The 23023-nt window shown below is 38.3% G+C and overlaps 1 protein-coding gene across 2 annotated transcripts in view; it reads left to right on the top strand.

Moving 5' to 3' along the window:
* The first annotated feature begins 1165 nt into the window (after positions 1-1165).
* Positions 1166-23023, top strand: part of celsr3 (cadherin, EGF LAG seven-pass G-type receptor 3) — a 42886-nt gene continuing 21028 nt past the window's right edge. For both annotated transcript variants that reach the window (XM_059503596.1, XM_059503595.1), the window contains exons 1-5: positions 1166-6271; positions 14427-14764; positions 15764-16052; positions 21381-21603; positions 22788-22903. In XM_059503596.1, the coding sequence (XP_059359579.1) occupies positions 1417-6271; positions 14427-14764; positions 15764-16052; positions 21381-21603; positions 22788-22903 (5821 nt within the window). In that variant the 5' untranslated portion in view covers positions 1166-1416. The remainder of the gene's footprint in view (positions 6272-14426; positions 14765-15763; positions 16053-21380; positions 21604-22787; positions 22904-23023) is intronic.

The following is a 23023-nucleotide window of genomic DNA, read 5'->3' as shown; positions in this document are numbered from 1 at the left end:
TAATTGAGCTGTATGAATTTTTCAACATCCGTGGATTCGTTCCAACCGTGTCAGTGGCAGGCAGACTGCGAGACAAAGATTGGATTTTGTAACGCGCAAGTCTATTTCTGACTAAGCGTGGATTTCACATCCGCCATGCGGGGCTGTGACACGCGCCTCCGAAATTCACCCTCAAGCAGGGTGATTTAAAACAGGAGAAAAATCATAGTTAAAAATGTCTCCGTGTCAAACAGTGATTTCAAAATTAGACCATGTCTACTGAGTGGGAAATAAAGCTGGCAGAAGAAAGAAAAGGTGATATGAATTCAATGCAATGAATAATAACAATAATAATAATATTAAAAACACCTCAGAAAACCGTTCAGTGAATAAGACATGACGTCACAGGTGGACACCGACTGATTGTTGCAGCTACACACAAAACCACCACCCTCCCCCAAACCCTCACTGACGTTAATATGTTGGGTTTTTTTTCGCACAACAAAAATAAAGAATATGCTGTACTTCACGTTTGTTGATTAAATGTTTTATCATGTGGTTAATCATATATCTAAAACAGAATAAAATAAATGGTATGGAAATGCTTAAATTTACCTTACCATGTGCTGGAGGAGATTATAATATATTTAACTGCACATTACATGACATTTTGCTATAAAATAGGCTTACTAAAAATGTAAATAAAAATATGAGTGGTTGTATTCATGTTTTGTTCATTTTTTATTGCATTACATTAGTTCAATATATGTGTTACACAGAAGCTGTTTTTATCAAGTTATCTTAGCCACTGTTCATGTAAAAGTCAATAATGATAAACTTTGATAACGTGGCCTTCTGTTACAGGTGTTTATGGAAGATATTAGTAAGATACAACGCAATGCAAGAATGTATTAACATTATTTGAATGAAATGTATGGATTTATTGATTATTAAATATAAATTATTTTCCATTTCCATGTTTCACATTTAATAAATTTAATGCTATTGTTTTCACTTTGATATTTATAGGTTGTAGGCTAGTAGCTCCTCAGCGGTGGACATGAGGAAACAGCCTTGCGCACACTGGTACGAACCATTCCCGTCTCAGAGAGAGAGATAGAGAGTGAGCGAGAGAGAGGAGAGAAAGAAAGAAGCGAGAGGGGGAGGAGTGAGGGTAGCACCGGGTTCGCTGTGAGCCATGTTGGATGTGAATGAGAGATGCTGCGCTCGTGCCGCTGCTAGCCGTAGCTCTACCAAACACCGAGAGTAGATGCGAGCTTCCCGGGATCACCGAGCGACCGGGGAGCACGGTGGAAGGAGTCGGGCGGTGGGGGTTGAGCTGGCCACTTAGCCGGCGTTTGGAGAGAGAAAGAGAGACACCTGGGTTCAGAGAGAGGGGAGAAAGGAGAGAGGAGGAGAAAGGATTTCACCAGACTAATGGCTGCACTGCTACTGGACTTGGGCTCGCTTTCGCCGCTGTTGTTTTTCCTTCTCCTCAGCTCTTTGTTCACTGTTATCCCGGGGAGTGCAGCGGGGCCGTTCTGCCGCTCCCTGTGCACCCACCCAGCCCCCGGAGACGCTAAAATCACCAGACTACCCGACGGAACGGTAACGGGGGATTTGGCTGGGGGCGATTGGAAGATCCACCCTGAACGGTCGCGCGGACGGGAATCGCTGTGCTCACGGTCCTGTGCAGTTGGAACCCTTTTGAGTCCGGATTACCGGAATTCTAGTGCATGGATATCAGAACACACCGGACGCTGTCATCACCAGCCTGTTTGGAGTAAGGGTGGCAGTGGAGAGAAGGGCGTTGTTTCTCGTGTTCTTTCCTGTCCGGTTCAGTATGGCAAAAAGAGGACTATACAAAGGACTAGAACGCACTCGTGGCCACAGACGCGCCTCGACACGGACAGAGTCATTGCACAAAGCGTGCTGGATTGCTATAGAGCCGTGGATAGCCAACTGAGGCCCAACCTCTGCCCATGTTACCCAAAACGGGAGTTTGCCGCCAAGACACCAACTCGGCCGTTATTAAAAGCCTATTCTTATTTTAATGTGGTCTCGGACGCCAACAAATTGTGCAAAGCAACAGCGGACCGTCCCCTCTCAGGCGCCCTGAATGTTATCGATCTCACCAGAGAGGGCTGGAACGGGTCAGGCATTAGGAATACCCGCGGGTACTTAGAACCGTGTGCGTGGCAGCCCTCTCTAGGGCTTGGAAGCGAAGCAAGCAGCTGTCTCGAGTCACACCGGATCACAGGTTGTTCTGAAAGGCATCCAGACTGGCACAGCAGTAACTGGCACCGGTTCAACATCTCTCTGAGGCGCTACTCTGTTTGTGGAAGAAAGACAAGAGAAAATACAAACAGCACATCTTCAAATAAAAACTCAGAAGTAGAATTTGTGCGTGCAAAGTGTGATCGGAATAGTTCACAAAAGTTTTCTAGTGTGCTCAAACGGACTGATGCTCTGGATTTAATGCCACAGGCTGCCTGGGTCAGGACTGAGACTCGCTTTGATGACAGAAAGGCTCATTATAATGGATCAACTGGAATCGGAGCTACTCAGTTGTATATCAGCGATGTACACAACTCTGACTCATCTGCTACTGGCTCTCCCAGGGGTCATAATGCATCACACGCCTACCTCGTAGTCGAGCTTAACTTTCCTAAACGTTTCCGTGACTCTCACATTCACACGCGAGTAAATTCAGCACCTGCTCAGTGGACAGCGCCAGTCTCCGTGCGTGAGCTCGCTCACTCGAAAGACTTTACTGAAAGTTTGTTCCTGAGGAATTGGAACAGTAACAATAACAACAACTGCGCCAAGAATCGTAATGATAACCACAACAACAGCAGTCCTGATGATCAAAATGCAAATGAAACTCAAAATGCTCCTGACAATGAAGAGCGCGACTTTGTTAGAGGGGAAAGCGCACGTTATCCTTGCTCCAGTACGCGTGCAGAGTGTGGCGACTACGACAGCTTAACCGCCGATGGGGGAGCCACGCGGCCGCAATTAAAATCCGGTAAACGGGTGTCATTACAAGCTGAGGGTGTCAGTCAGCAAGAGGAGCAGCTGGAAGCCGCGACTGAGTGCGGTAGGAGGGAGGGACAGATAGAGGGCGGGGTGAAAGGGGAGGGAACGGGGGAGGGTGACAGACAGCCTGTAGAGGGAGAAAGGGAGGAAAGCATGGAGTGGGTGATTGCAGAAGACACAAAGGAAGAGGTAGTGTTAGAAGAGACAAATTTACTGAGAGAAAAAGAAAAAGGTCAAGGCAATGGCAACTCTCAGTCAGACAGAAAAAGTGTTGAAAACAAAGAGGGAATGTGGACCGAACAGAATGAGCTTGAACAGAGTCTAGATGGGGTGAAAAACACACAAAAAGCTCTGTACGCTGAGAAACAAAAAGCAAGAGAGAGCAATGAAGTTCAGAGAGGAGAAGAGAAAGATTACAGCAAAGAGCAGACAGGTGTCCCTCCTGTTGGGCGGTCCCGTAGAGCTGCTAATAGGCACCCCCATTTCCCCCAGTATAACTACCAGGTTCAGGTTGCTGAGAACCAGCCTCCTGGTACCTCAGTCATAACTATGACAGCTGAGGACCCTGATGCTGGCGAGGCAGGCAGACTCATTTACAGCGTGGCCCCTTTAATGAACAGCAGGTCCATGGATTACTTCCAAATTGACCCAATTACTGGCCTTCTCACCACCACACACATTCTGGATCGAGAACACATGGATCTGCACTACTTCCGAGTTACAGCCACAGACCATGGCTCACCACGCCTTTCTGGAACAACTATGGTGACCATCACTGTGGCTGATCGTAACGATCACTCTCCTGTGTTTGAGCAAACAGAATACCGTGAGACCATTCGAGAGAATGTGGAAGAGGGATATCCTATCCTGCAGCTGCGAGCAACAGATCTCGACTCACCAGCAAATGCTAACATACGCTACAGATTTATTGGAGAAAGTGCGGCCGTTGCACGCGCTGCATTTGAGATCGAACCTCGATCAGGCTTGATCACAACACGAGGTACTGTTGACAGAGAAGCCAATGAACGTTATACATTGTTGGTGGAAGCAAGCGACCAGGGAAGAGAGCCGGGCCCACGGTCGGTTACCGTTAGCGTCCATATCACTGTGTTGGATGAGAATGACAATGTTCCACAGTTCAGTCAAAAGCGGTATGTGGTTGCAGTTAGAGAGGATGTTCGACCATATTCTGAAATCCTCAGAGTCAGTGCTTCGGACCAGGATAAAGATGGGAATGCTGCTGTGCACTACAACATAATCAGTGGGAACAGCCGAGGACAGTTTGCGATTGACAGTGTTACTGGAGAAATCCAGGTGGTAGCGCCACTGGACTATGAGACAGAACGGGAGTACACGCTACGGTTGAGGGCTCAGGACAACGGCCGTCCACCTCTCTCCAACAACACTGGAATTGTGAGTGTGCAGGTCACTGATGTCAATGATAATCCACCAATCTTTGTATCCACACCTTTCCAGGCTACAGTGCTGGAGAGCGCTCCTATCGGTCACTCCATTCTTCACATACAAGCTATTGATACCGATAATGGGGACAATGCACGCCTGGAATACCGTTTAACAGGAACCGGCACCGATACACCATTTGTTATCAATGCTGCCACTGGTTGGGTCACAGTGAGCTCAGAACTTGACCGTGAATCAGTAGAGCATTACTTCTTTGGTGTTGAAGCTCGAGATTATGGTGCCCCACCTCTTTCTGCCACAGCTAGTGTTACAATCACAGTTATGGATGTTAATGATAACCGACCAGAGTTTCTACAAAAAGAGTATTACGCCAGACTAAATGAAGATGCAGCTGTTGGAACAAGTGTGGTCAGCGTAACCGCTGTTGACCGTGATGTAAATAGTGCTGTCACATATCAGATCACAGGTGGAAACACACGTAATCGCTTTGCCATTAGCACAGCTGGTGGAGCAGGACTTGTCTCTCTAGCACTGCCTTTGGACTACAAACAGGAGCGTCGTTATGTGTTAACAGTCACTGCCTCTGACAGAACTCTCCACGATACCTGTCAGGTGCACATCAACATCACAGATGCCAACACACACCGTCCTGTGTTCCAGAGTGCTCATTATTCAGTAAATGTGAATGAGGACCGGCCTCCTGGTAGCACAGTGGTGGTCATAAGTGCAACAGATGATGATGTTGGAGAAAACGCTCGCATCACTTACTACCTGGAAGACAATATTCCACAGTTTCGCATCGATCCTGCAAGCGGAGCGATCACACTTCAAGCAGAACTAGACTACGAAGACCAAATGACTTACACGCTTGCCATCACTGCTCGTGACAATGGAATACCTCAGAAATCTGACACCACTTATGTGGAGGTCAATGTTAATGATGTAAATGACAACGCACCTCAGTTCCTAAGCCCCAGGTATCAGGGTGGAGTTAGTGAGGATGCTCCACCTTTCACTAGTGTGCTACAAATCTCCGCTACTGACCGTGATGCTCATGCCAATGGCCGTGTTCAGTATACGTTCCAGAATGGAGAAGACGGTGATGGTGATTTCACCATAGAACCAACCTCGGGAATAGTCCGGACCGTCAGGAGACTTGATCGTGAAAGTGTTCCCTTCTACGAGCTGACTGCATTTGCTGTGGATCGCGGTGTTCCACCTCAGCGTACACCTGTACACATTCAAGTCAGTGTCATGGATGTCAATGACAATGCTCCAGTGTTTCCTGCTGATGATTTTGAGGTTCTAGTGAAGGAGAACAGTGCTGTTGGGTCCGTCGTAGCTCAAATTACAGCGACTGATCCAGATGAGGGCCCAAATGCTCAGATAATGTATCAGATTGTGGAAGGAAATATTCCAGAAATCTTCCAAATGGACATTTTTTCAGGAGAACTCACTTCTTTAATTGACCTTGACTACGAAACACGGAATGAGTATGTAATTGTTGTCCAGGCCACATCGGCTCCACTTGTCAGTCGTGCCACGGTGCGCATGCGACTGGTTGACCAGAATGATAATGGGCCCCAAATGCAAGACTTTCAAATCATCTTTAACAACTTTGTATCCAATCGTTCCAACACCTTCCCAAGTGGGGTTATTGGACGAGTTCCAGCCCATGACCCAGATGTTTCGGATCATCTCTACTACACCATAGACCGCGGGAATGAGCTCCACCTGCTGCTGTTGAACCACACGAGCGGGGAAATCCGCCTCAGCCGGAAACTGGACAACAACCGACCACTGTTGGCCCCGATGCTTGTCACCGTGACTGGTAAGACCAAGAGGGGGAGGGTTAGGGGAAGGGAGAGAGGGAGGACGAAATGGGTAAATGAGGTAAGTGCTGTTAAGGTCATAAGGTTGAAATCAAATCAGGCCAAATTGGTTTTGCTAACTCTTTTCTGCCGTGCTCTATTATGAAATATTGCTGAAGGCAATGTGTCAGTACAGAGAGTGCATTTTAGAGGATAAATAGAAAGAATAGAAAATATCTTCAGAGAAAGACTCTTGACTTGCATTTTTCTCTGTAGCAGACATTTAACGATCAATGTAAATTACTTTATGGTGGAATGATTTCTACTGGCATTAGCAGGTACTGTAACAGGAGTCTTGGTGGTAACTTGAGAGAGCGTAAGTGGTGAGGAGAGCAGTGCTTGGCCGCATTGCTTGATGTTGTTCATTGCATTGCTTGAAAGTGTAGATAATTGTGGCTTTTGAAAGATTATAAATGGTGATTTGTTATTTACAGAAAAGATGATTAAAAGGGTCAATTTAACATGATGTTTGGGGTTTTGTGACTTCTTTGTGTTTATCACTTAGAAAAAAAAATCCTGCTCGACTTGAACAATACTGCTGATTTTGTTCTGTGTTTTTACCTTAATTGGCAGTTTGTGTGTGTATGTGTGTGTAAGGAATATAGGTTGGGGAGTTTGTGAGACTGCAGTTAGACAGCTCAGTTGCCCTCTGGTAAAATTCTCTCTCTCTCCTCTGAGGAAAGCACACTTCCGTTTCCATCCCCCCTTTTATCTTTATTTCTCATTCATTTTGCCTTCTTGCTTTTCTGTCTATCTTTTTCTCTCGCTATTTTCCTTTTACAAAAATTTTTTCTGTTGGGTTAAATTGTCTAAATATATTTCTAAATAAGCTGAGCTGCTTTCATCAACACTGTACAATTTAATCATTAAGTTTTGATGTCCCGAGGGAAATTGAAGGTTAAGTTGAAGGAATTAATAAATAAATAATTCCTTTGTATTTCGCTTCACCCAAAGAAACAGCAGTTACAGTTTTCTAATGAGCACAGCCCATTGACTGTAAGATGAAATGACATAGTTTGGAACTCAGTGTCGCTTTTATCTTGTTATTCTCCAAACAAGGCAGATATGCTTATAGTTATGTGATTAGTTTGTTTTGCTATTCCCTCTATGATGTGTTGTACACAATGCACATTTTAGGTGTAGTTAAAATCGTATTGGACTTAGAAATAATTCATGTATACCAGAATGAAATTGTGTATACATACTGGTAAATGTAGTTTAATAGAGGATTACAGACAGCCCTCTCATCTTGCATGCTTTCTCTTGCATTCTCTCTCTCTCCCTCTCTCTCTCTCTCTTTCTCTCTCTCTCTCTGTTCTACTTTGAGTGTAATAGGACGTCCTTAAGGGGAGCCTGGCTTTGGAAACAAACGGAGCACAGTAATCAGGTGTTAAACCAGTGCCCAAGAGTTTGTGTTGTTCATGCAAGCATCTACTATGTTTATGCCTACATCTGGATTTGTTTGAGCATATATTAAGTTTGTGTGTTTATACACGTGTGTTTTTGTGCGTGTGTGTGTGTAACTGTCTGTAGTTTAGTGCTTCTTGGCTGATGGCGGTAGAAATTTATTTCCAGGTGACTAATTTCAGCTATGAAGGACAAATACAGTACAGACCAAAAGTTTGGACACACCTTCTCATTCAAAGAGTTTTCTTTATTTTCATGACTATGAAAATTGTAGAGTCACACTGAAGGCATCAAGGGCTATTTGACCAAGAAGGAGAGTGATGGGGTGCTGCGCCAGATGACCTGGCCTCCACAGTCACCGGACCTGAACCCAATCGAGATGGTTTAGGGGTGAGCTGGACCGCAGACAGAAGGCAAAAGGGCCAACAAGTGCTAAGCATCTCTCGGGGAACTCCTTCAAGACTGTTGGAAGACCATTTCAGGTGACTACCTCTTGAAGCTCATCAAGAGAATGCCAAGAGTGTGCAAAGCAGTAATCAAAGCAAAAGGTGGCTACTTTGAAGAACCTAGAATATGACATATTTTCAGTTGTTTCACGCTTTTTTTGTTATGTATATAATTCCATATATAATTTTACATGTGTTAATTCATCGTTTTGATGCCTTCAGTGTGAATCTACAATTTTCATAGTCATGAAAATAAAGAAAACTCTTTGAATGAGAAGGTGGGTCCAAACCTTTGGTCTGTACTGTATGTCTAAGTATTTCACTCTCTTTTTATATGCAAAAACAAACAAACAGAGGCCCTTGAGACCTAGAGTCTGTTTTGGTCATGCTAGATTTGTAATTTCAATGTTTACAAGCGTATTAAATGTGCGAGCTGCTGTTGTGGAATTTGTGAGCATGAGCGTGTATCAGGTTTGTTGTGCCAGGTAGAGAAAGCAGAAAAACCTATACTGTAGGGACCTCTGAGATCTATTTGTTTATTTCAGGTTTTTGTGAGCTGGTAGAAGCTATTTGTATGTTTTCCTGCCACCCCAGCAAGAACTGCTTCAAACACTCAGTTTTTTCCTAACAACCTCCCTCTGCAAAACAAGCCTTAAATAAAGTTCACTTTAGAGTGGGTAAGTGAGCTAGATTATAAAAGATTAAAAGGGTCTGAGAGAGGAATAGAAAGAGATACAATGAAGAAAGAATGGGCTTAGGAAATGTGTAGAGGAAGAAAAAGAAGAAAACAGAGTGAGAAAGCGAAAATAACAAAACACTCAAGTGGAAAAGAGAAATGGAGGGTGGCGAATGACAGGCGAGTGATTGAACAGGAGGAATAGAAAGAAGAAAAACTCGCTGAGTTCGGGTCTTGGTTTGAATGGTTAAAAGGAAAATTATTCCAGATGAAAGAAATGGAAAATTGCCCTCTTTGAAACATACCATACAGCTCTTAATATGCTTTTAAATGAAAGACTGTGTATATGTATATGCAATGAGTCTTGTATTTGTGCTTGCACTTAAAAATCTTCATAAGTAGTATTTTGATCTTGTTTTCCAATAAAATAATGAAACATCTTTATAAACAAGATAAGTACTTAACATATAAATGTAAAAGAAAATAATATTTTAGGAAATTTTGTTTTCATTTATTTATTTATTGCTTGTTTTAAACATATATTTAATACATTTTGATATATTTATTCCCAAAACAAGCATAAAATATTTGTCATTGGCATTATAAAATAAGTTTTACAATTCATAATATGTTCTCTAAAACAAGTCTCGAAATCTTGGTTTATCAAATAAATTTAAAGGATATTTTGAAATAAAATATAAAACCATGCAATACTATTGTGAAATACGATCTGAGTTAAAAATAATTGTTTTCTATTTTAAAGTTTAAACTCCAAATGTATTCCTATTATGCACATTTGAATTTTTAGCAGCCGTTACTCCAGTCACATCCTTCACAAATAATTTGAATATGCTGATTTAGTGTTCAAGAATGAATGATATGATTTATGTAGAAAACATCTGTGCTCCTAACAGAAATCTTTTGTGACTTTATAAATATCTTTACTGTCATTCTAATTTTTCATATTCCACTCCTTCCACTGATTGCTAATGTCAGACATCATAGACACAAATATTAAACATACAGCAAAGAAACACACACTCACACACACACACACACACACACACACACACACACTGGTGATTTGACTTATCCTCTGTGGGAGCCCGAATGTGTTGATTTAATCAGTATGCCTAATAATATTTTCTGCTGTAAGCTACATTAATCATTTAAATCAATGTTTTGTTTAGTTTTATTTAGATGTTGAGTAACCACTATTTGTGGCTGTTTACAGTAATTAAGATCATAACTTGTCATTTTGCTGTAATTGCTATTATGTGTTAGGCCTCAGTGATTATTGGAATATGACAGCAAATCATATGCAAGATATTGCTGATTTGCTTCCATTGTGTTTTGCAACATATGTTTTCTAGTTTAATGGCTTTGTGTGTTAGAGAGAAGCAGGGACTGTTTTGGGAGGTCAATAGGGAGCCACTGCCTGATAATCCTGTAATCAAACCAGCTGCCTCGTCGCACCCTTCCCCCACTTCTCCTGTACCTCCAAACCGCCCCCCCCCCCCCCCCCCTTTCTATCTGTCCTTTCCTCGTCCTAGTCTTTCCCACAAACACACTTTCCCGGATCTCTTGTCTGCTTGATATTGCCTTCATCTTTCTGGCATCTATGTAAACGCTGTTGCTTCCCTGCCTCCACCCTTCCTCCTCTAACCCCTTTCGCTCTTTCCATTACACTCTCTCTCTCGCACAGGGTGGCATTTCATCAAAGAAGGATATAATCTCCTTAGACACTGAGACATCCAGTGACATTAAAAACTTCAAGCCGCGGCTGTCGTCCTCTTGTAGACACTCACACGTTGTGCTTGACTTTATTTCTCCATGTTATAACAGCACAACTTGAGTCAAACACTTCAGTACTGTGGAAAACTGTTTAAATATTTTGAGCTAAACTGTAATTTACAAACAGTACATGCAAACAGTGTTTGCAGGATTACGGAATTTACTTGTTTAATCGCTAACTATTTATCCTCCAGTGAGCTGTAAACTGTTGCAACCATCATTATTTAGTCAGTGAAATTAACTTGAGAATTGCTTCACACCAATTTGTGAGTGAATGATTTAGACCGGTTTTGTGACCTGGACCAACTGATAAATTGAATAGATCTGATTTATAAAAAAAATTATTCATTCATGAAATGTCAAGATTTTCAATGAATAAAAATTATGAAATTTATTGAAAAAATTAAATGTTATTGAAAAAAAAGCTATATTATATATATATATATTATTTGGCAAATACCTGTTTATTAGTTAAAAGTAAGCTGTAAAAATTGTTTATCATGACATTATGTGTAATTTTACTGTTATATATATACTGTGTGTTTTTTTGCAAGTAAAATTATCAATTACCATATAATTTACAATAAAAACTGTACAATAATGTACATTTAAGTTTGTGTTAAATTGGATGTTATGTAATTAACACATTATTTTAGTGTTGTGGCTGTTACCCTGATGGTGTTTTGTCTTTGTATGTATGACTCTGTGCATCATCTATACATTATTTTCCATGTATTTAGACAATATTTGAGCAGTGTCTTTGTTTTTATGGACAGGCTACTTAAGATGAAAATCATATGGTTTTCTATTTTGCCTCCTTTATTATTATGGTGATTATCAGAACACTTTAAGGTGAAAAGGAGATTTTGGTATAGTTTAAATATATAAAGAATGCAGCATGTAATATATTGTTATAAGTTATAAAATGGACAAACACCAATGCACCACCAGGGAAAACCTGAATCATTCTCGCCTGAATTTTTACAGTGAATGTAATAAAATGGCAGGTGTAGTTGAGTCTAAATAATGTCTCTGTGTGTGTGTGTGTGTGAGTAAGAGAGACAGAAGTGGGGGATGGATGGTATATTTTATAAGAAATGTTTATCAGCATGAAAGGTATGACTTATAAGGGGATGACATTATGATCTAACGTCTCTCTCTCCCCTCCCCCATTCATTTTATCTTCTTTTATTTTTTCCCATTCCTGACTCCTCCTTACCAACCTCCAGCAGCCTCACCGCTCACCCCATCTCTCTCTCCGGCTCACCCTCTGCTGAATCATTTCCTCTTCTCTGTGTAATTTTCTTTCACTCAATTTAAATCGACTTCAGAGTGACTTGCTGCCAAGACTGTTTTCATGCAATTTAGCCAAAACCTTTTTAATACATGCAGGAAAAAATCATTTAGAAAATGGAAAGGCAACTGTGAAAATGTCATCAATGTTGTACAAACAGGATAGACTGAATAACATGATTCAGAATTGCTTGGATTGGTGTTGGTGGTACTGGAGTATTAAAGATATTCCAACAGAAACACTTTAATGATAATAGTGCAATGGTGTGTATTTTTGGACTCACAGCCCAAAAAGTGGAAACTGGTTCAATTTCACAGCCAGTGGCTGTAATATTTAAACCCAAACAAATATGAATGTGTACAGCTGGATGTCAGGAGGCTAGTCAAGAACTTGTCTGGGTCATAATTTTCCCCCTTGAAGTAAATATTTTATCCTCTCAAAGGAAAGGCAAGGCCAGTTTTAGAACTATTCAGATTCCTTGCCAATTACATTTTATTTCAATATAACTTATGCATCATAATAGTGTCTGGCTTAAATGTATGCTTATTTAAATGTAAAAATATATTACAGTAATTAAGTAAGTATTTAAGTCCAAAAAAAAAATGTATATATATATATATATATATATATATATATATATATATATATATATATATATATATATATATATATATACAGTACAGACCAAAAGTTTGGAAATTTTTTACTATTTTTAATGTTTTTGAAAGAAGTTTCTTCTGCTCATCAAGCCTGCATTTATTTGATCAAAAATACAGGAAAAAATGTAATATTGTGATATATTATTACAAATTTAAACAATTGTTTTTAAATTTATTATACTTTAAATTATCATTTATTTCTGTGATGCAATCTGAATTTTTAGGATCATTATCACATGATCCTTTAGAAATTATTCTAATTTGATTCATTATCAAAGTTGGAAACAGTTCTGCTGCTTAATATTTTTTCAGAACATGTGATACTTTTTTAGGATACTTTGATGAATAAAAAGTAAAAAAAAAAAAAAAGAAGCAATGTTTTTAAAATATAAATATTTTGTAATAACAATATACACTACTGGTCAGTAATTTGGGGTCAGTAATTTTTTTTTCTTTCTTTTTTGTTTTTAAATAAAATCAATACTTTTATTCAGCAAGGATGTGTTAAATTGATAAAAAGTGATAGTAAAGAAAATATATTATTAGAATATATATTATTAGATTTTTTTTTTTGAATAAATGCAGTTCTTTTTAACCTTTTATTCATCAAATATATTAGACAGCAGAACTGTTTCCGACACTCATAATAAATCAGAATATTAGAATGATTTCTAAATGATCATGTGATAGACTGGATGTTACATGTGACACTGAAGGCTGGAGTAATGATGTTGAAAATTCAGCTTTGCATCACAGGAATACATTTTTTTTTAAAGTATATTCAAATAGAAAACTATTATTTTAAGTTGTAATAATATTTCACAATATTACTGTTTTTTCTGTATTTTTGATCAAATAAATGCAGGCTTGATGAGCAGAAGAAACTTCTTTCAAAAACATTGAAAATAGTAATGTTTGCAAACTTTTGGTCTGTACTGTATATATATATATATATATATATATATGTGTGTGTGTGTGTGTGTGTGTGTGTGTGTGTGTCATCATTTACTTACCCTCATGGTGTCCCAAAGTTATGTCCATTTTCGTCTTTTGCACATTCTTTCAATCACATGGATTCCTATCGAAAATACTACAGATTTTGCCTGTGAAATTTCATTGTGCAACATTAAATGTGAATGTATCTTTACATTAATAAGCATTTTAAGGATCACCATTTAGAAATAATGCTCGCAAAGCAAAAGGTCTGATCAGTAGGTAGTTTGTTTGTTCGTAACATCATGAAAATAACAATGTTTAAAAAAAAGTTCTAAAACAACTTAATTTTCTGTAGTATACAAAAACTAATGTCTTCTTTTGATTTTGTGGTGAAATGTAACATGGGCATGTTTTCATTAGGTTCACTTACATAATATATGTTTCTTTATCCCTCTGTTTTTCCAGCATGCTCTGTTTTCAGCTCTAAACTTTCCTAAGTTGTATGTACTGTTTTGTGTGTGTATGCGCATGAAGTATGTGTGCATTTGATGTACACACGCTTGAATCACTCTGCAGCATGTTGCTAATTTCACAGTCAGTGAGCTGTAGATGATATCACAGGCTGCACTGACACCAACCTGACTCACTTCACATGTTCAGATGGACCTCTGGAGGAGTACAGCTCGCACAGATACTATTTAAGTATTTCAGATTGCAGCAGATTAAAACATACAGTAGGCTATATGGCAGAAGTTGAAGTTATGTTGTGACTGAGTTGTCAGACATGTTCTTAAAATAATTTGATGTACGGTGATACAGGGCAAGACCTGTAGTTTTCAAGTTTATTTTTCAAGTTTGTTCTCAAACTCACTTCATTTTCCTTTGTCTCTGTCTGTTTCTCAGATGGCATTCACAGCGTCAGCGCTCAGTGTGTGTTGCGGGTTCTCATCATTACGGAGGAGATGCTCAGCAGCAGCATCACTGTGCGACTCCAGAACATGTCCCAGGAGCACTTCCTGTCCCCGCTGCTCACTCACTTCCTGGAAGGGGTGTCAGCCGTGCTTTCAGTCTCTCCTGATGATGTGTTTGTGTTCAACGTGCAGCCGGATGCAGATGCAGGAAAGGTGCTCAACGTCAGTTTCTCCGCTGCATTGCCGGGAGGGCAGTTTTTCCCATCGGAGGCTCTGGAGGAGCAGCTGTACCTCAGCAGACCTAGACTCAATGCCCTTGCACATATGGAGGTAAAACACGTATACACACACTCAGTTGCCTTGTGATATCATTAGTTACAGTAAGAATATATCAAATCTAATGGAAATGTCAAATATCGATTGTTTGTTTTGATGTTTAGTTAGATAAAATAATGGCATTCATACATTCTAAAATGTCGTTTAAGTGTTTTTAAGCATGACGAGAACCATTAAAATGAAAAAAAAATCAATCAATCATTATCTAAATATTTAAAAAGTAATAATTGAAATGAATAAATCAATAAACTTATGCTAGCGTTCAAAGTTTTGGGTCAGTGAGATTTTATTTTTTTAAGATGTTTTTGAAAGGAGACTCTTATGCTGGCCAAAGCTGCATTTATTTGGTCAAAAATACAGTAAAACAGTAATATTGTGCAAAAACTATTGGAGTTCAAAATAGCTGTCTTCAGCTGTCAAAGCTGAATTTCCAGCAGTCATTTTTCCAGTCTTTTTATATCACATGATCCTTCAGAAATCAGTCTAACATGCTGATTTGCTACTCAAGTAACATTTCTCATTATTATCAATGTTGAAAACAGTTGTGCAGCATAATATTTTTTGTGGAAACCATAATATGTTTTCTTGCAGGATTATTTGGTTAATAGAAAGCTGAAAATCAATCTTTTGTAACATTATAAATGTTCTTATAAATGTAAAAAAAAAAACTTGCTAACCCCAAATAACCCTAATAAACTCGAACTTGAATAAAAATGAATATCCTTCTCAAATGGAGAAATAAAAAGATGTATTTAATGCTATTTATTCAATTTACATTTAAAATGTTTATTGAAGGAAATAATAAATTAGAAATTATTAAAACATGTAATTTTATAAGTGCATTTATAATCAGAAAAACACAGCTTGACTGAAATGTTCAATGTATCTATTGAATAAAAGCAGTCTCTGGTCCTCCGTGCTTTTTATGATGAGAGCACACAAACATACAGACACACTCACACTTCTCTGACGCTGTATTTTGTATTCTGGCAGGTTCTCCCATTTGATGATAATGTGTGTTTACGTGAGCCATGTCAGAACTACATGAAGTGCATCAGCGTTCTCCGCTTCAACAGCTCCGCTCCCTTTATCGCCTCCCCATCCACACTGTTCCGGCCCATCCATCCCATCACAGGGCTGCGCTGCCGCTGCCCTGCCGGATTTACGGGAGATTACTGTGAGATTGAAATTAACCTGTGTTACTCAAACCCCTGCATGAATGGAGGAGTGTGCGCTCGCAGAGAGGGAGGCTACACCTGCATCTGCCGAGAGGATTACACAGGTGAGAGTGTGATTGTGTATTTTAGGAATAGACGTGTTATTGTATTGTGTCTTCTAGATGATGGGAAGTCTTGCAAGGACTTGAAAAAGAACGTCTGGTGCACTTTGCATTTTATTCTGGCCAAGAATCGCCCACTTATGGCTGGTTCACACTGCCAAAACAAACAACAACATTTCAATGTGTACTAAAGTCGGCTGTTGGATGTACAGTAGAATGATGAGAATAAAAACTGTCATGTTCATAGTGCCCAACACACAGAAACGAACAAACCCAAAAACCCTTGGCATTTGATGATTGTTATGAGTGGTTAGATAGAAAAGCACAGAATACCTTTTGAAGATTTGATGCTAGGATTTAAACTGGCTATAGATACAGATTCCCAATTCAGTTAGATTCTAATTCACAAACTGTCCATTCCATTCAAAATTTGATTTGATTGGATTCATTTCTGATTCCTTTTTGAATGTCTCTCTTTTTCTCATTTTTTAAAATCTCTCAGCTAATGCTATATATTATTTAAGCATCCCTTTTGCTGGGTACATTACAAAAATGTGAATTTATGTAATAATTTTTGTCAAACTGTCAAACATAAAAAGCTATAAACAAAAACTGCTCTGTGGATACCAACTGTGGATATTAACTTAAAATTGTGTTTCTTATGAATTTTTTTTTTATAACAATGTGTAAAATTGAGTGGCACATGGGTTGTTCTTAAGCCAGAGTCAAAATTTGGTTTGTTGCCCCCATGATTGAACTGCCAAATGTTTTTTTTTTTACTTGATTGGCAAATAGATAAAGAAAAGCATTTGACCAAACGACAAAGAAAAACAAACAACAAAGAAAACCAAATGGCTGTAAATGTGTCCATTTTTTTCAATTTAAAAATGCTTTATTAATTTAATATTTATCTACATTTTAAAGTATTTCATTTCTTTCATGTTTAAATAATTAATTTCTTGTTTCGTAATATCTAAATTATCGCTCTTAGTCCTCCATGCATTTGGACTGCAAATATGGGTAAAATAGACTCGCTAAAAAAATAAATAGTCTTGCTCTGAACAATCAGTTTTGGGATTTTTAGACTCCGTTTTGAGATAGTTCAAAGGAATATCACAAGTAATGGGAAAATCAATATTTTAACCTAGCTCTGGCCATAAGCGTCTTCTGTGTCTCCAAATCCAGTTCTAGTTCTTCCAAAAAAGCACTTGAAAATTATGCAGCATCCTGCCAATCAAACGATGCCAGTTTTCTGTGCAATATGCATCAGATGGCCAATGAAGGAGCTGTGAGCGATCTGTGGGTGCACCATCTGATGCTGAAAGTAGATGATGGCTACTGGTGGTGCAATGCAACTGCTAACCGGATTGTTTTTCAGTGTGTAATTATGTGTGGCCATGTGAGTAAAACAGAACTAAACTCTCAGCAGTGAAGTCAGTCTGAAGTTAAATGAGCAACTCTCAGTAATACAAACACTGCAGTATGAGAGCAAGTGAAAGAGAGAGAAAAAATCCAACGGAAGGAAGAAAGCAGGGGCAGATGCAGGATCCCCCGAGGGCCGTACCATGTGTGTGGTGGGGGTTGGGTAGAGAGGGTGGTTTAGCCCAAGAGGAGAAGAATAGCTTTGATGAATTAAACATCATTTGAACGAAGGGGAGAGAATAGATTACCAAATATTCTGAGGGGATGGAGTGGATAGGTACCGGAGAGGAGAGTGAAACGGAAAAGAGTGGAAGAAAGAGGGAAAAGTGCTCTTAACAGTAAGTCAGGAAGTGAACAGCTGGAAAAGAGAAAGAGCGAGCACCTGACACAAATATAAAAGTACAAAAGTATCTAGAGACCGAAGATAGAGAGACTAAAGATGGAGAGATATTTGCAGAGAGCTTTTTAAAGCCTTTCCCTGCTGGATTTTAAGTGAGTCAACTGAGAATCAATGGAGATTTGTTTAAGTGTGTAAGTGTGTGTATTTGAGAGCATGCACGTACCTAAAAGCTCATCTTTTGTCCATGTAGAGATAACTGAGCTTGAATGCTTATGTAGGTGAACATCTCTGTGTGCCATCACTTGTCTTTGTTGTGGATATGTGAAGACAGTTCTGTTTTTCTTAGTTTGTTTTTGGACTTTTATAGCTCATTGAACACAGAGGGGCTGTTTGTATTTTTGAGTTTCAGCATGCTGTGCTTGTGTTCGTGTTGTTTGTGTGTGTTTGTGTGTTTCTGGCAGTTCTGGTTGAGGAGTTTAAAGAAATTGCTGTAGGTCTCTAAATGTGTGTCAGTAAGAGCACCGGTGGGAAATGTTTTCTCAGAATTGCTTGTGTTCATGTCAGACAGTTCATATGGTTTAAAAAGGGCCAGGGGCATACAAACGGATTATGAGACATGTTAAATAACAATAAAACCTCCTTAAAGCAATTTTATTAAATTCAAATGATACATCTTGCAAATTGGAACACCATTATACAGTCAGCACCACTACTGACAAGAAACCATGTCATTATGCAGAATATACATACATTCAGACCCCCCCCCACACAAATTTTGTATAGATCTATAGATAAGTGTAAACACGAGAATATTCAGTTGCTGTGGAATGTTGGATGGTTGTTAGCAATGTACATTTTGACAGCTAATTTTGATTTAATTTAGATTTAGACTTAAATGCCATTTAGTTTATCACATTTAAGTAATCTGAATTGTTTTAGTTTAGTTTTAGTTGACTAAATGTAATCAGATTTTAGTCAAATAAATCTTTAGTAGATCTACAGTCTAATGGGTTTAGTCAAATTTAACTCGATTCAACTGCACTGAATTTAACTTAACCCATTAGATTGTAGATTTATTTTTGTAAATTAACTTTAATTAGAATGCAGTAATATCTGTCTTTTGTTCAAGATAGTCAAATAGTTTGATACCTCCTTACAAATTTTTAGCAAATCAATTTATCAAAGGAATTAGTTATTCCTTATGAAGAAAGTCGTTTAATTTATGATTTTAGTTAGAAAAAAATCAGTTCACTTGGTATTCAGTGGCCTGTGACCTGCTTATATATATATATATATATATACAGTACAGACCAAAAGTTTGGAAACATTACTATTTTTTATGTTTTTGAAAGAAGTTTCTTCTGCTCATCAAGCCTGCAATATTTGATCAAAAATACAGAAAAAACATTAATATTGTGAAATATTATTACAACTTAAAATAATAGTTTTCTATTTGAATATACTTTAAAAACAATAATTTATTCCTGTGATGCAAAGCTGAATTTTCAGCATCATTACTCCAGCCTTCAGTGTCACATGTAACATCCAGTCTATCACATGATCATTTATTTAAAATAACAATAAAAATTCGAATATATATTCTAATAATATATTTTCTTTACTATCACTTTTTATCAATTTAACACATCCTTGCTGAATAACAGTATTGATTTTATTTAAAAAAAAGAAAGAAAAAAAATTACTGACCCCAAATTACTTACCACTAGTGTATATTGTTATTACAAAATATTTATATTTTAAAAACACAGCTTCTTTTTTTTTTTTTTTTTACTTTTTATTCATCAAAGTATCCTAAAAAAGTATCACATGTTCTGAAAAAATATTAAGCAGCAGAACTGTTTCCAACTTTGATAATGAATCAAATTAGAATAATTTCTAAAGGATCATGTGATAATGATCCTAAAAATTCAGCTTTGCATCACAGAAATAAATGATAATTTAAAGTATAATAAATTTAAAAACAATTGTTTAAATTTGTAATAATATATCACAATATTACATTTTTTCTATATTTTTGATCAAATAAATGCAGGCTTGATGAGCAGAAGAAACTTCTTTCAAAAATATTAAAAATAGTAATGTTTCCAAACTTTTGGTCTGTACTGTATATATATATTTTTTTTGTTCCAGGCACAGCAACTTACTATATATGGCTTTTGAATATTCAGTCTGGTGCTGTCAAGAAGAAAATCCTTTTCCCTTTGCAGGCGATATGCTTGTGAGCTATGATGAATATGCTAATACCTCTCATTGAATATGGAAATAATTCTCAGTCTAAGTATCCAGTAGGATAAAGGCTGGTGTGTTGGTGTGTGTGTGTGTGTGCGTGTGTGTGTGTGCGTGTGTGTGTGTGTGTGTGTGTGTATGTGTGTGTGTGTGCGTGTGTGTGTGAGTGTGTGTGTGTGTGTGTGTGTGTATCTGTGGCTGGTTTGCCGTGAGCAGTTACTATTGTGTAAACATTAATGGTTTGTTTGCCTGTGGTGTGTGTCTGTTCACATGTGTATCCTAAGGCATTTGGTTATGTGTGTATACAGTATATGTATTTCTATGGTGGTGGGTCAAAGTTTGAAGTGCTTTTAAAGGCAGTATTTTCACACTCCCACTAAAAGGAGATGGAGATGTCTACATGTGTGTCTGTGCCAGAGGTTTGTACATGCATGCACATTAATGTGCTTTATTTAACCGTTGCCAGAGGCTCACCAACACAATGCTGGAACATCACAGAACCAGAATCTGGCTCACATTTGGCTCAGCATCATAAAATGTTTCAAAACCCCAACAAAGCTGCTTCATGTGTGTGTGTGTGTGTGTGTGTGTGTGTGTGTGTCTGTTATTGGTCCACTGGGACATTCCCGTCTACAGGTTTTTACAGAGCTTCTACCCATCGCTAACAAAGTATGCGTGTGCATAATCTAGACCCCCAATGGTAAAATTTTTATCCAAATGTTACTGATTAAATTAGTCATTAATGTTCAGCTCTTCATATTCTACACAAAGCTGTGTGAAATGATTCTTGGATCAAGTAAAAATAGAACTTAGAAAAAAACTGTGTGGTTTGGTCCCATTCACTCTCTATTCCCAACATGCACTAGGGCATTAATAATTATTAGGTTTGCATTTTAGAATGTTTGCTAGTTTTATGTAAATTATTGTTGCTGGTTTTGTTGTCATTTGGTAACTGCTATTTCTCAACCTGTAAAATAGTTTGATTGAGGTCTGAATAAAAATAATATCTGACTGTGAGCTTGCATTGTGAGAAAGGGGTTTAAGCAAAGAAGTCCAAGATCAGAGGATTCCATAGATTTCAGTTTCATGCCGACTTTAACGGCTGAACTTTATAAATCATTTAAAATTGAATCAAAATAAGAAATTGTTAACAATTATTATCTTTAAAAATATCAGCACCTCATGCAGTGCGGTACAATTTTTACCTTTAATGGAGTACGATTGAATTGAAGTGTATATCAACATGTGCATGTGCATTTGTTTTGTCATGTGTATGTGTGTTTTATGTATTTTAAATGTCCTGTTTTCTCTGCCTGTCTCAGGCGAGCGGTGTGAATTCGACCGGCGTGGTGGCCGGTGTGTGGCAGGGGTTTGTCACAACGGTGGTACATGTCGTGAGCTCTCCGGAGGGGGATTCAGGTGTGAGTGTCCAGCAGGAGGTTATGAGAAACCATATTGCTCTGTCACCACCAGATCCTTCCCGCCAAAATCATTCATGATGTTCAGGGGGCTCCGTCAACGGTTCCACCTCTCCATCTCTCTCTCGTGAGTACACACCTGTCATCTGATCTTATTCTTAGATCATGTCAAGGCTAAAATTATGACAGAGACGACCATTTAGGATTAGATTTAGGATTTTAAGAGGTTTTTTTCTCTCTTTCTCTCAGGTAGTAGAAATGATTTTAAAATGGTAATAATGTGAAATATTAACCACTCTTACTCACACTTTGAAATATTTTATAATGTGTAAATATCATAATGTTCTCCTCTGTGATCTGTTTCTTATATTCTCTCCTCTTCCTTTCATGATCTCTCATGAGAAACTCCTTAGCACTCTCTTTCTCTTTCTCTCTCATCCTGTTATGTTTTTTTTCCACTTCCCCTTGTGAGTGCTGTTTTCTGGTCATGTGTTTGATGCGATTGGTCAGGGTTTGGTTGCGGTGGCACAGAGGTAATATAATGGTTGTTTGTTGTAATCTCTAGGGCGACTAAAACGGAGCTATTTTATTTATTAACATGGTCAAATATCAACATATCCAGAAAGGGCACAACATTCTCTCATCTCCCTAGACACGCTAGAATATTAAATCCTTCTCTTTCTCTCGGTTAAAGTCTTGCCTCTCTGCACCAAAAGATAACCATTGTGCTACAGTGTGCAGATTACAGATTGACCATGTCCTATAAAAAACTATTTTACATCTAAAAGTCTTTGCTCAGTGGAGCGTAAACAAGGTCCATCTCTCTCACAGCTCGGGCCTTTTGTAAATGTTTTGTCAGGACCAAACTAAAAGATGTTTTAAAGTCAGTCTCCAGAGAGGACATCCAGAGGCATGCCAGCTATAAATTTATGTTGCAAAAAGAAAGATTGTTATTCCGGCTTTCATCTTGTATGCACCTTAAGAGAATGCTTTGCTGCTAAAATGTGGAAAGTTCATAATTTAATGAAAGATTTACATGAGTAATAACTTACAGAAATGTGGAGTACACTTATAAGAACCTATCAATATTATTATGAGTGTGCATACTTTTTGACTTTTTGAAGTTTTTATGGATACTGTTTGCTGAACCCTTCTTAGGATGACTGGAATCGAGTGGAATTACTTTAGAGATCATTTGATGCTAAGTGTACTCTTGTTCTCGGTTTGCGGACATCGCATTACGCTCTAACTCTAAATGGGCCTGTTCTGAGACATTCCAGATCTTTGATGAGAGCTAAATGTGTTTTGTAGGTTTGCCACTTTGGAAAGTAATGGTTTGCTCTTCTACAACGGTCGGTTTAATGAGAAGCATGACTTCCTTGCTTTGGAGATACTGAACGGACAAATGGTTCTTAAATACTCCACAGGTAAAAAAAAAAAAAAAAAAAGAGTGAATTTGTCTGTTCATAAAGTTGAAATAAATCTCTACAATGTATGGGATAATACAGTTTTTGTTGTGGTGTAAATTTTGTCTCTGTAATATCAAC

The sequence above is a fragment of the Carassius carassius genome, chromosome 21, assembly GCF_963082965.1.
Source record: "Carassius carassius chromosome 21, fCarCar2.1, whole genome shotgun sequence".
Lineage (NCBI taxonomy): Eukaryota > Metazoa > Chordata > Actinopteri > Cypriniformes > Cyprinidae > Carassius > Carassius carassius.
Note: the sequence above shows the minus strand (reverse complement) of the source record. Positions and strands in the feature narration are given on the sequence as shown.